At 39.5% G+C, this 14,943-nt stretch overlaps 1 protein-coding gene across 2 annotated transcripts in view; it reads left to right on the forward strand.

The window, feature by feature from the left end:
- LOC111147667 (phosphodiesterase 7B) overlaps nucleotides 1-14,943 on the forward strand; it is a 308,013-nt gene that overhangs the window by 223,652 nt on the left and 69,418 nt on the right. For both annotated transcript variants that reach the window (XM_022503873.1, XM_022503872.1), the window contains one exon: nucleotides 11,923-12,006. In XM_022503873.1, the coding sequence (XP_022359581.1) occupies nucleotides 11,923-12,006 (84 nt within the window). The remainder of the gene's footprint in view (nucleotides 1-11,922; nucleotides 12,007-14,943) is intronic.

The raw sequence follows: 14,943 nt of genomic DNA on the forward strand, positions 1-14,943 counted from the left end.
GGACAAAGTGGGGAAATAAAAAGAAGAGCAGAGGGATTAAAATTTCCAGCTCAGGCACCACATAAATGACAGGCAAGCTTCTATATCTGCTCTGAAAGAGACTACTTCCTATAGCTGTGGAGCTGAGATTCCTGAAAACCAAACCCAGGATCTCATCATGCTAGTGGTTGAATTACAAAACAGATTGGATTCCCAACATTGCAGGGTGTCTATTATTAAAGTGAGGGCTTTGATCAGGAAGGAATGGGATCCTGGAAATCGGAATGGGGACATATGGGAAGCCCCTGATGAAGCTGGGGACACTGAACCCCTAAATTCTGAAGAGTTTTCTTTGCCAATAGAAGCAGCCTCTTCACCCTGTCATTACAAAATACTGTAGACTAGGCATCTTAAACAGCAAACAAATTTTTTTCTCATAGTTCTGAAGGTTGGAAGTCCAAGATTGAAGCGTCAGCATGTTTGGTTTCTTCTGAGGCCTCTTTCCTTAGCCGCCTACTTGCTGCATCATACGTGGTCTTTCCTCTGTAGTCATCTGATTAGATTAGGTGCCATCTAACACCTTCTTCTTAAATTGATTAGTGCCTTAAAGGCCCCATCTCCAAATAGAGTCACATTCTGAGGTACTGAAGTTAGGGCTTCAACATATGCAGGGGAAGGAGGCACAATTTAGTCCATAACACTGCAATTTTTTTTTAAAGATTGTTTTAAAATTTATTTGGGGGCAGGGGGAGAAGCAGACTCCCTACTGAGCAGAAAGCCCAACACAGGGCTTGATGCCAGCACCCTGAAATCATGACCTAAGCTATAGGCAGACACTTAACCTAACGAGCCACCCAGGTGCCCTTACAACACTGCAATTTTTTTTAAAGTTTAATTTTGTTAAAACTCTATGCTTCCCAAGAGTATTTGACAATAATACTCTTTTTTAATAAAGATTTTTATTTATTTATTTGACAGAGATCACAAGTAGGCAGAGAGGCAGACAGAGGGAGAGGAAGGGAAGCAGGCTCCCCACTGAGCAGAGAGCCTGATGTGGGGCTCGATCCCAGGACCCTGAGATCATGCCCTGAGCCGAAGGCAGAGGCTTTAACCCACTGAGCATCCCAGGCACCCCTATAATACTCTTAATACACATGTTCAATTATATATCAAAGAATAATATTCCTCACTTTGAATATACTTTAACACTGACCCAGATTCATATAGCAATATCAATACTACTACTACTACTTAAACAATAAAAGTATAATACAACATAGAATTTATATAACATCTTTTTTGTATGTTTAATCCTTATCTAGTAACAACAATAATATTCTTAATAATAAAAATCCATTACAAAGTAATGGATAGAGTACTTTTATCCATGTGATTTCATTTGATTAGGTATACAGAGCAGATATTATTATCTTTATTTAATGAAACAAAAGACCTCAAAAAGCCTAGAATGGTTAGGACTTACCAAGGTCATACAGGTAGTAAACAACTTCTCACACAATTGATTTCTTTACTTTGTAATACAGTTTTTAAATACTATATAATACCCATCCTACCTTAACAATATACTATGGCTCCCACTTCAGATCAAGACATAATTGAACAAGGATGGTACCATATTAGCAAAAAAGAAACCATGGTTTCAAATCAGCCTTCACACTCAGTGGGCCATGTCATCATGGAAAAGTAATTTAACACCTCTACCCCCCAGGTAGGATATTGATAAAAATGTTTATCTAAGGGAATTATTAAAAGGATTAGTAAGTTCATGAAAAGTACTTCAAATATTACCTAACACATACAAAGTGCTCAATAAATGTTAGCTATTACTATTGAGATAAAAGTTACTGGCTTTAATAGCAAAATAATATCCTATAACATGGATATAATGTAATCAATCAATAACTTCCTACAAAGTCCATTTTTGTCCTTGGTTTCCATTCTGAAAAACAAAAAATGGACAATACTTGAAGATTAAAAGAATGTTAAGTGCCATGTTGAAACAGAAGTAAATGAAGAATTCCCAAATACCTCCTAGCCCTGAGCAGACTTCAGTAGGGATTGTCGTAGCCCAATGGTCCTTCTGAGGTCAGCAGACTTGATGTGGAAGTCTCTTAAGAACATGCTATCCCATGGGACTTTGAGTATTTCCTGCCCATGATCAGCAACATCTTTTCTTGCAGTATTTTGGCAGGTTTGTCCTTGTTCCCAGCCAGATTCAGGAAGTTCAGAGCCACATGAAAACAAACAATACATTAAAACACTTCTCTCAAATTATTCAATGCTCAAAAAAACAAGAATTATTCAGCAATATTGGGACTTGGCCAGTATTTTATCTTATTAATTATATTTATTCATTCTCAACTGATATGCCCATCATTTTCTTCCCAGCAAATAATTGTCTTGGCAGTGATTTCCATTAAACTTTTTTCTTGAAGTATATTTAAGTATAGGAAGTGATTAGACAAGGTATCAATGTATTTCGCAAAAATTTGCAGACATTTTCATGACTTGGACTGTTTTGTCCTTTGTGCAATTTTCAAATTATGCTTTATTATTAAGATCATTCCTAGTGATTATTGTTCTTAAGATCATCATGATTTTTTTCCTAAAAATCCCTTCCCTTGATTTCAATGATCATAGTTAGATGAATAACAAGCCAACAATATAATGTTCTACTTTTCCAGAGTTTGCTTATCATTTAAGATCCATCTAAATATCTGCTCCTTAATTTAAAAACAAAAAACAAACAAACAAACAAACAAAAAAACCTTTCCAATTTCCCAACTCCACATAATAGCCAAACTAATTGGCTTCTATTTCTCATTATAGTCACTTGACTAAATTCAATGGGCTTTTGCCAATCATCATTTCACTTATCTTTTCAGCAAGACTTATCTGAAAACCATTCCCTCCCTCTTGAATTACTCTCTTCCATGACACAACAAGCTTCTGGATCTCCTCTTACCTCCCTGGCTTCCCCTTCTCCCTCACAGACTCCTCTTCTAACAAGACATTAAATGTTATAGTTTGTCAAGGCTGGATGAGAGGCTCTATTCACTTCTCACTTCTCTTCCTGGGCAACTTCAAGCATGCCCACAGTTTTATTTGACTTATAAATTTATATCTTCATCTCAGACATTCCCTCTTGGTGTCAGACCCATGTGTCTAGCTGCCTACATGACATTTTTGCTTTGAAATCTCAGGAATACTTACACACAATGGACCAAAGTTGAGCACATGAACTTCTCCTCCCAAATCTGGTCCTTCTGGAATTTCCTTTTTCTGTGATAAACATAGTCATCCAGTTATGCAAACCTGAAAATCTAGGACTTATCCTTGCTATTTCCCTCTCCTTCAGCCCTTATATGCTATTCCACACCACGTGTCAATTCTCCCTACTAAATATCTCAAAAATCTGCTCACCTCCCTGCTCCAAGCTACCATCTTTTCTCACCTAGACTATTACAATTATCTCTAACTTTCCATTCTTACCCCTCCCAATCCATTCTGCATATTGCACCAAAAGTTGTTTTTTCAATATGCAAATCTGATAACATCATCTTCCCTTAAACTCATCCATGGCTTCCTAATTGTCTTGGAATAAAGTCAAACTCCTCAGCCTCCTTTGTCCTACGAAGTCCTGACACCTATCCAACCTCATTTTATACCATGCCCCATCACATCCACTTCGGTCTTGCTGTGATGCACTTGGTCTTGTTAAGGTACCTCAAATATGTCATCCTCCTGCCATAGGACATTTGGAAATGCATTTTCACCTGCCTGGATTGCTGAGCTCAGAGTGATCATGTAAGAGTCAACTAGAATACTTCTGAGTGTGAAAGGGGCACTATTACTAATTCCACCAGGCAAAACAAAAGGCATAAACTAAGCTTTTCCAGGGAAAATAGAGATATATGCTCACTTGAAATTAACTTGCATTCATTCAACAGATCTCAGATCAAATGTCACCTCCTTAGGGACGCTTAAAACAACATTCCCTCGCCCATTATAAGTTTCTTAACACAATATATGTCTCTTTTGTTCCACTCTCCAAAGTTACAACTTTACATTTATGCACATAATTGTTCTTTGATGTCCCCTCCAGTAGACTAAACTCCACGAGACCAAGTCTGTTCCCAAGGTTCTTCACTATTATATTATCTGCCAAAACTACCATGTGTCATAAATATCTTATATATTAAATATCATTTCTCAAATGAAGAACATAAAATAATGCCTCTTTCAGGACTTCTTTTTTTCTGTGATTGGCACAACCAATCATCCAGTGATGCAATGCAGAAATCTAGGAACTATCCTTGACACCTTCCTCCCCCTCAGCCCCAGGGTTCAATCCCTCCTCAGGTCCAGGTTCTCTATAGACTCTTCTCTCTCTTCTTTGTCCTATGTCTCTCTCTCTCTCCCCACCTTTCCTGCTGTGTGTGTATAAATATTTTTTTTCCAGAAAGCTATCACATTCATCAGATACAAAGGACATCTCTTCTAATAACAAATGGTTTCTGAAACTAACACTATTCATTTAAGTCTCTTGTCTGTAAGAAACTTGCTTGCTAGAGACCTGGTGTAAGAGTCCAAATCACTCTTTCAACCATAGTTCTAAAATGTGAATGGCCTTTCAGTGTAAAAATTATATTTAATTTAAGTACACTTATCAGAATGAGAACTGAGTAATGTATAAAATTATTGAATCACTATATTGTAGACCTGAAACTAATATAAAGCTGTGTGTTAACTAAACTGAAATTAAAATATTTTAAAAATTTAAAAGTGATATTTAATTTAAAAATTAAACATTAAATAATTATCTTTCAGTTTTACCAACTGAAACATTTTATAAGATAGCTAGGGAGCCATTCAAGGCACAGAAATTTTCAAGTTACTTATCCATATAAAATCATAAAGCCTACAATGCTTCTTTCTGAAAGAGGGATCCAAACCCAAATATTCCAGTATCATTAAGCACCAAACTTCTTCTAGCATATGCCATATTTGCTCATTTCTGTAGCTCTCTTCTAGATGATTATCTGAGTGCCAAGATGACATCCTATGGATCTTTGTATTTTTATTTTCCACACCTACTTTTTAACACTTTATATAATGTTGTGAATGAGCATTTGTTGAAATGAATTCAATTAATCTAGGGTCCCCTCAGAGCCTGCCCTAGAACTGGCCCCTTTGCTGACTCACTTACTCAAAAGTTCTACTGACCTGCAAGATGCCTAGATCTCCAGTGGGGTCCAGACTCCCTGTGGTCTAATCAGCACCAGTGGGTACCATGCATTCCCATGTCATGGACCACAGCATTCCTGTCCTACTGGGCTTGCAATGCTCCCATGGAAAAAGTACCGGGATAAACATTTGTCTTTCCTTGGGACATAGCTTTGGTACTTACTTTTATAACCCTAAACTACCCAGCAGACAGAGGAGAAACAACCTGGTGGATCAAAGGAAACCATGAATAATGTCATGGGTGATCTCATTGGTCACTGCTGTAGAGAATGGGGATAGTGGCCCCGTGTAACAGTGGTTAGACACCACGAGCTCCCGAGGCCACTTGGCTTCTAATCCCAATTGAGTCACCTGCAAGCAAGTTCTTTATGTTCCTCAGTACAAGGGGGCTGATACACACATCTCCTTCAGGTGGACTGTCATAAGGACTAGACAAGCTCATACAGGTGCAGTCCTTAAAACAGTTCCTGACTTAGAAATTCTCCTAAATAATACTGACTATCGTGGGAGGGGGAAAATGAAGGGACAGGCAGAAACCTCAGGAAGAAAGTAAGTAAATAAGAATAATAGTTACTATTTTTTGAGTGCCTACCATGTGCCAGATATCATGAAGTGTTGGGGGTGGACAAGCACAACTCTATCTACATCTACATCCAGAGCTGTAGCATTTATTTAAAACAACAAACTTTGCTTTGGTGAGATTCTAGAATTAAAAAGCATTACCCCAGGGGCACCTGGGTGGCTCAGTCATTAAGCGTCGGCCTTCAACTCAGGTCATGATCCCAGGGTCCTGGGATCGAGCCCCTCACTGGGTTCCTTGCTCTGCGGGAAGCCTGCTTCTCCCTCTCCTGCTCCCCCTGCTTGTGTTCCCTCTCCCTCAGTGTGTCTCTCTCTGTCAAATAAATAAATAAACAAATAAAATAAATAAAAACATTATCCCAGAAATAAGTGAATAATGTGCAAGCTTACACCAGTGTTTTCATTATTTAAGGCAGACCCAGATCACATATTCCCTAAAATGACTCTGCAAATTATTCCCCTTATCCTTAATCTTTATAAGAAGACACATTCTTCTTTTAAGTTCTTTTATAGCTTCTTGGAATTCTCTTCAGGCGTTTCTGCTACTTCTTGTTCAATATCTTTTTTTTATTAGACTCCTGTGTTCCTGGAGATCATAACTTTTTTTCCCTCAACTTTTTTTTTTCTTCTCATTTTCCTTCTGTAAAACCATCAAGCTGAAGAAAGTCTAGTCTGAGTTGAAACCTACCTCACCTGCTTTAGAAAAGAAGGACACTGTTATTTGTATATTCACCTTCGTAATATTCAGGTCCCAAAATGCACCTTCATCATAAAGTATTTAATAATTCTAAGCCAAAGTTGTAAAGTGATATATACACCTTAGCCACCAGAGAGGCCCAGCCTCACTCAAAAACCTAAAGCAGAGGACTGAAGCCCCGAATAGGAAATGTGGTGTAATTAGCCATCTTGGATCTCAGGCAAGCTCATAGCCCTCAGAACAGTCATCTCTGCCTAAGTTATCTAAACTGGATGCCTGTACTGTCCCATAAATCTACAGAGAGATCAAATTGTCCAACCTTCCTCCTCTTTGTTTGGCTAGATAAACATCTCAGGAGAAATAATTCACTTTGCTAATTGAGAGTAGTCATCTGAAATATCTGAAACCGCCCGCTGAGGCTGTGCAGCCCGGTGAAGGCTCCTGGCTGTGATTTGGGGGTCTGGGTTCCCTCTGCCTTAAGTTTGCAAGTTTACAGCAGGGCTGTGCATGAGTACTGTCTAAGGAAGCTCTAAGGAATACCTTTCTTGAGAGCCTCTGCTCTCCCACCATGTCTGGGCTGCTCCACAGTGGCGGCTTTCTGACACGACCCCCAGCTCATCCTCCTTGCTCAGAGTGACTCCCCTGCGATGACTCTCCGCGTGTTTCCTGCAGCTATTATCATGACCTTCCTCAACGTCTCAGATGCAACAGGAGCACAGTAGCCACGGATCTGTTCCTTTCCTACCCACCTTCTCCACCCTGAAATGACCTTGACCCCACAACTGGGGCCAGACTCTGGTTCCCGTCATGTGGCCCGTGTTCCAGCCACTGTACGTTGTCACCACTGCCAGAGTCTCCACCATCTTTGCCAGTTACATAAGAGGCCACAGAACGTCTGTCTGCTCCCTAGCACAAGCTTTTATGAAGCAGAGACAGCCCGAGAGGCCAAGTGGGCAAGAGGTCCGTCCCGGAACCACGTCCCCTGGGAGGGTGAGTGGCTGTCTCCGGGTCTTGGCTCCCAGAGCCACTCAGCTCCGCTCTCTGCCTGTGTTTGCAGCCTGAAATACCCGAAGACGACATGTTATGTTTTCGGCTTGAAGGGGCAAAAGAGAAGCAGCCCTTTCAAAATAAGAATTCCCCTGCTGTTTGTTTCATTCTGGAACACAATAAGGACAGACTGAGGACACGACTCTGAGCTGTCAACATTTCCGACCCAGCTTCCATAGCACCTTTCACTTGCCAGAAAAAAAGTTGCTTAAGTTAAACAAGGGCCTAATGAATAGTCAAAATAATTGTTTAGCTTGGATATAAGGCCTTAGGTAAATAGATGAGTGCCTGGGACCAGAGGCCAGAAAAAGCAGTCCAGCAGGAGTCCACTTGTTCTGTTTTTCGGACATCAGCCCAGTGGCCTCTGCTTCTCCAGGGACCAGAGTTACTGAAGTATTTCTCTCTTCCCACGAGCATATTGAAGCAATTTAGCATCAGAAGGGGCTCATAAAAGCAGGGAGAAAGGGAGAGAACCTTCTACGTTAGAAATATATACTTAAGACATGAAGTTACCTCAGCAGAGTCTCCAGTTAATAGAATGCTCAACATATGGAATGTATGGCTTGTTTGTATTTAAGTGTTCACATGGAAAACTTTCTAAAATGCTTTGTTACCGACTTAGGATTGTCCTGCCTCCTGTCTTACTAGTATTTTTAACGTGATTTCATCCTTTTTAAACACTATTATTTACTAAACCTAAAGACCATCATTAGGTTTATGAGTAATCCACTTCCAGGACTATAATTGTAGTTATAGACAGAATAATCATTGAAAAGGCACCTTCCAGGTATGGGTTCTGTAGGTTCTTGTCGTTGATGTTGATTTGTTTTGTTCTATTTGTTTATTTAGGTGTCCTTGCTATCAACTTGCTTCACGGTTTCTTTTTCCCCAAAACGGCATTACATCTTGAAAATTCTATTTAATTAAGAGCTTGATTAAATTAGTTGCTAGGTAATTTCAGTTCTACTGAATAATATTTTTAATAATTGCCTTCCATCTCTTACTTGAAAATAATAGATGCCTTGTTGATCCAGAACAGGATTTGGTTGTCTTACTCGCTCAGCCCATTTCCGCTGGACTGCTGTTCAAATAAACAACATCTATCTGATTGAATCTCGAATTCATCAAGGGGGTGGATTTCCCTGGCATTTAGGTTCCAGGAATCATGATGAATATGTCTTTGGTTTATCAGCAAATAGCAATCAAAGCATGCACTGGGTAATAAAAAGTGAATGCTCAACTATTCATGCAATTTTTCACCCTGATAATACAGGAGAGGGATTAACAGCGTGGGGTTTAAGAGCCAATTTTGATTTTGAGCACAAGCTCCACACCTATTATTTCTGTCAGCTCAGACAAATTATCAAATCTCCACTGGCTCCAGCTTCCTCATCTGCAAAATGGTGTAATAACACCTACTGCACTGGGTTGTTGGGCAGATGATGGTCAATAATGCAAGTAAAATGCTCAGTCTGGTGTAAGGATTAGTAACTGTTACCCACCATGCTATTTTCACCTTGTAATTTCCTCACAACAACCTATGAGGTGGGCAAAGCTGCTGTAATTATGCTAGTTAATTTAAATATTAGAAAACCGGACCTCCAAGTGGTTATTGATTTGCGCATAACCACCCAAGAGGGTGAAATATTGATCCTCTCGGCAACAGGAGTCTCTGAATTACTCACGCCTTGCCTTCCCTTTACCCACTCTGCCACGCGGTGCTGTCTTCTCGATGTTTCCCTAAATTTAAAGCCTTACAAGATAATGGGCATCCTCTGCCTTAGACTGTCAGATGGACAAATGGAATACATTTTGGCAAAGGCTTTAAAACCTCTGTTGATATTACACAGACATTTTCTGGGAAAATGGTACCTTCTGAACTGCAAAGTCAGGAGGAATATTTTGTTAATACAGAGGGGAAAAAAATGCTGGGGGACAAGTGATTTCCAATCAATGAGCCCAAAGCCATTCAGAGAAGCCCACAGGGATGATACAACAGATTAACAAGACTAAAACCTAGCCAGCTTTGTAGACCAAATGAATATAGTCTCATCCATGCAGAAGTTGTTACATATATGTCTATCTTCTAAAACTAAAATAGAAATCATTTAGGTAGTGCTGAATTTATTATATCATTTTGACATGCTGTATTTTCTCCATGGCTGCTAAATTTCACCTTCTATCATGTGAGGGCCTGTGATTTTTTTTAAACCAGGTGTGTACTCTCCTTAAGGTTAGTAACCAATGGTTACATGAGGGGAGAGCCCTGCTGTGAAGTTCAGTAACCTAGATTTAAGGACCAGCCCTGCTAATTCTGAGCTTAAAGAACCATAAGCTTAGGCAGTCACTTAAAGTCAATAACCATCTATTGAGTGCCTTTAAAAATTTATTTATTTATTTGAGAGATAGAGGGAGCAGAGGGAGGGTCAGAGGGAGAGAATCATCAAGCAGACTCCTGACTGAGTGGGGAGACCAACTGGGGGCCAGTCCCATGACTCATGAGGTCATGACCTGAGCTGAAACCAAGAGTTGGATGCTTAACCAACTGAGCCATCCAGACGTCCATACTGAGTGCCTTTAAAGGGCCTGAGCTCTGAGCTGGGACTGGGTAGGTGAACAGCAGCCCTTTGTTTTTTTTTTTTTTCCCTGAGCCTCCTTTTCTCACCTATACGGTAAGGATAATAATAGTGATTCTCTTCACAAGACTATTGTGAGGATCCAATGAGATGAAGAAGAAAATAAATATACTGTGATGTTTGTGAAAGTGCTTTGTAAACTTTCCAAAGTGTTATAAACATGGGGTGTTCAAGACAAGCTGCTGAAGACAGGAAAACCCTTCAACTCTCCCCAGTGGCTTTCTTATAACTGCTGGCCATCCACTCCAGGAGCATGCCAAATGCTAACAGCATTCCTTTCTTTGATGTCAGATGATATTCATATTTATAAAAGTACTTTTCCATCTCTTTCCTCCTCCTCCCACTTTGCTTTATTCAGTAAACTGTAACATTCCTTAATATCAGTATGGCACTATAATATCAGATGATATAAAGCATTAAATAAGGTACCAATATAAAATTCAAAGCACAGAATAGTCCAGAAGCTCACAGCTTGCAGTTGGTAAGCCCATCTATTTGTAAGGGGTATTTTAAACATTGCCAACGGTGTGGGTTACAGCTGAAGGGGATCTCACCCAGGCACTGGTTGACTACAGGAGGTGGGAATGGTAGAGAGAAGATTGTCCCTCCTCTCTACTCATAGGCTAAGGCCTGCTGCTGCCTCACGTCTGGGAAAGAGTAGTTTATGGGAGTGGACCCATTACTCATGGAACTGAAATTTTCCCTGATTCAGTTCTTCCAGAAATATAGTAGATCTCTTGTATTTTTACCTCTCCTCTAATTCCACACTTTATGTATTAGTTGGCAAATTTTGTCTTTACATTTATTCTTGTCAACAGAAGACATTCACTTAGAGTCTGCTATATGCCATACAATATACAAAGCTGTATGGAAAAGTGCAAAACACATAATATGCAGGGTCCTTGCTTTTCAGGAGTTGAGAAAGAAGTAAACCCAGCATTTATGGCAAGACAGCAAGTGTTATTTTAGATTCTTCAACCAATGACACTTTAAAAGGAGGCAACTGCAGCTAAGAGAAATAAATTTCCCAAGATCGTACAGGTAACAGATGTCTGAGCTGAGATTGACCCCGAGTCTGTTTCGTTCTAAAGTCAGTGCCCTTGATCGGGAAGGCAGAAGACACATCACAAAGGAAAGTGAATGCAGACATTAAAGAAAACCTACAAAAAAATAAGTTCTACAAACCCTAGCAACTGTTATGTCCAAGGGAGGCGAAGTATCCAAACTACCTGGAGCGGGATGGGCCTTCACTGAGCGGGTTCTAAAGCAGATCCATGATACTGCCTGGGCAACAGGATGGTAGTCACCAGTCAGAAGGCAACTGTGCTGGAACCAAGAGAATAACAGTGGGCAATTAAACATGTTAATAAGAATAAAAGCTATAATCCCAGAACACCATTCATCCTTCCCAATTCAGATGCCTCATCTTTGTGGCCCTCAGACAATGGACATTTTGTAAATTCCTATGATTTTCACAGATCCATCTTCCAGGCAGATCTAAAAGGGAGCAGAGTGCTGCTTCGCTCGTTAGAGTATTGCCAAGTTCATTACACTCAGCATTCATTAAATATCCCTTCTCACATAGCTCTTTATTATGCAAGGTGAATGGAAATCATTTTCCTCCTGACATTTGGTGTTGGTTCCAGTGACATAAGTGGAAAAGTGAATATACTTGGCAATGTTTTCAAACATTTGTTTGGATTTTCTGTTTTTCAGGAGATGTACGACTAAGGGGTCAGACGGGGGCTCCTGCTGAACGCCGTGGCTCCTACCCATTCATTGACTTCCGCCTACTTAACAGTGAGTAATCAAGTGTACCTGGAAAGGAACAAATGTTTCCTTAAAAAAAAAAAAAAAAATACTTACTTCCCTCTGAACTTCAAAACCCTCTGAGGTCTGCCTTCCTTCCTCTCTGTCTCCCCTCCCAAATGGAACTTAACCCTTTGTCTTTAGATTTCCTCCCTAGTGACGTAATTCTGGCCCTGCCTACCTGCCTGAGCTTTAGTGAGGATCAAATGAGATCAGGTCAGCTTTAAAAATGTAAGTCTTATGTTACCTAACTAGAATTTAAATAAAAATTTGAAAAGAAAAAAAATAAACTTCAATAAAGTGGGAAAAATTAAAATAAAAATGTAAGTCTTAAAAACTGTGAAGCCCTATACAAGGAAGCTTATCCCTTTCATTATCCAGCACATTCTTTCCACCATCATCCCAGACTCAACCAGATGAGATTCTATTTCATTGCTAAAACTCCACAGGGAAACCTATTATGCTGCTGCCCTTAGTAACTATCTGTTGTGTCATTCTCCCTTCTTTATCTAATCGAGGTCCCCGAGATCCATTCTCATGTTTCCAGTAATACTCTTCACCATGGCAGGACCCTAGAAGTCTGGACTTGCTGCTTCCTCCATTATGAATACCTCAGAAAGTCATTCGTTTCTACCTTTCCCCTTCATATACTTCTCCTTATTTGGAGTTTTTCTCAACCTCCAGTTCATAACTCTGTTAATCTCAAATTCTTTGGAAACCCAGACCAGTGACTAGTCTCTCCACCTTATTTCATGTCTTCTAACTATCGCAACCATCCAGCACTTTGGACTTAGAGAGGCCAGTGAGGTAGAAAGTGGATAAATTTCAGTTTGCTCCAAGGTTTTCAGTGTTTGGTTCTCATGTTACTTCCCATCCATAAATTTTGAAGTGTTGGGTTGCAACCACATGGTATTACTTTCCTTTGGAATAAACAAGTTCAGCGGAAGAGGTAATCCGATTTACCTTAACCCCTAAAAATTACTAAGAGAAGTCAAAACTTGCTATCTTTAGATCCTCAAAAGCTCAGAAGGGGATGGAAATGTTTATGATCTTCTAGCTCATTAAACTTCCCTATCGATGTACAATATCTATTTTCTCAGCTCTTTCTGGGACACAGAGATTTGGAGCAACGTTTCCATACTAGAGATAACCTCCCCAACACAGCCCCCAAAAATACATTGTAGAAGATACAATTGATTTGCCAAACCAATGTAATATTGGATATATTGGGGGGTATAGTGCAGAGCTCTGATGGTGTCTCTTAAGTTTCCTTATGACCTCCACTAGGCTGTTCCAGCTACCCATGGAAGTCACCCCTTTGACAGTCTCTAGACTATACTGATTTCCAGTTGCCAGGGATATGGTTCCACCAAGAAAGATAGGGATGAGTAAAGGGCATATTTATTTCACTGTCTCACAGACACCAGGGCTCTCCAATGGCTTCACCTACTAAGTGTGAGATGGAGAAAACCCAAAAAGCCTCTCTCAATATTAGATGAGATGTTATATCATGGTTTCCAGTATGAGGCATGGATGAATTAGGAAAATAGGAGAAACTTCTCTTTTTAATTTCAACGTTCCAAGTGATATAATCTGTTTCTAAATTATGCTACTATTAATAAGCAACATCAGCTAATAGCAGTTATCTTTGTAAGTGGGGTTATGGAGTATTTCATTGTCTACATCATAGGTTTCTGTAACACTTGGATTTTGGGTTTTTTACAATTAGTTTTTTTAGTTTTATAACATTAAAAAAATGAAAAAATATAAAAAATTTAAACAGAAAACCAATGCAGATAATATTTCACATATAACAAATCACTTACAAGCAGGTGCCATCCCGTTACCCATCTTCTGTAGGTCCTCCAGAAACTTCCTAGAGCCTGGACTCACCCTGGCCTCCTTCCCTTGGTATGAGATGCTCTCTTCTCCTCCACTCCCATTTCACTCCATCTATTGCTCGTGACCCTCCACACATTAAGTGACAGTGTTGGCCCTCCATTTGGAAATCCACTCCCCTCCGCTCAATACTCTACTCTAGATAATTTCTTCACTTATGTGTCTTTATCAGTAAAACATGCTAAAGCAATATCAATTTGCCTTCATTGTATTTTGCTTTATGGTGGACTCAATTTCTTTCCTAGATGTATAAAACATATCCTTAAATAGACTACGAGATCTCAAAGAACTGACTTTTCACTTGCATTTGTTACCAATTAGATCAAAAGATCCCCCAAAAAGATTATATTAAATGATTACAACATCTGTCATCACCTATATTTTGCTCAACAACTCAGATAGGACTGAAGCCCTCTGAGATTTTTCCTTGTCTGTGGTACTTTCCATTCATTTGTCAAATGCCTGCTGTACCTTGTTAGAGAGTTGAAAACAGAATCAATAACAGGACTGTGGTCACTCGCCAGTTTCTAGATTAGCCTGCAATTACAGCAGCTTGTCACCAGGTAGCAGCAGGTGTGGGTCTGTGTTCCATACAGTGACTTAAGATAGAATATTTAAATAGAGATACTATTTAATTCTCTTTAAAGTCATTCGTGTTCTTGTTGAGATTTGCCTGCCTGAGTTGTTAACATATGCTTCCTGCCTAAAAGGAAACATTTTAAGTATAATTCTATAAAGATATAAAGATGAACTCCGAAGGAACATTTTAAGACTTTCTTCTAAAACTTTTATTTTTACCAACTGATTCCAGTTCTACATAGTAAGTACTGGACTAGTTTAAATTGATTTGTTGTATCATTTACCTTCATTGGGGGTCATTTTTTTTCAAGTATAGGCAGAGACTAAAGACTTTATTTTCCTCAGGAGCTTGCGGTTTTCCCCACTCTGCCAAGCTAGAATCTGGGTAGGACTTTTTTAAAAAGACCATTTATAGGAAAAACCAAATCACCAGAGCCTCTCTCCCCTATG

Source organism: Enhydra lutris, unplaced genomic scaffold (assembly GCF_002288905.1).
Source record: "Enhydra lutris kenyoni isolate GAN:26980312 unplaced genomic scaffold, ASM228890v2 scaffoldscaffold17, whole genome shotgun sequence".
Taxonomy (NCBI): Eukaryota; Metazoa; Chordata; class Mammalia; order Carnivora; family Mustelidae; genus Enhydra; species Enhydra lutris.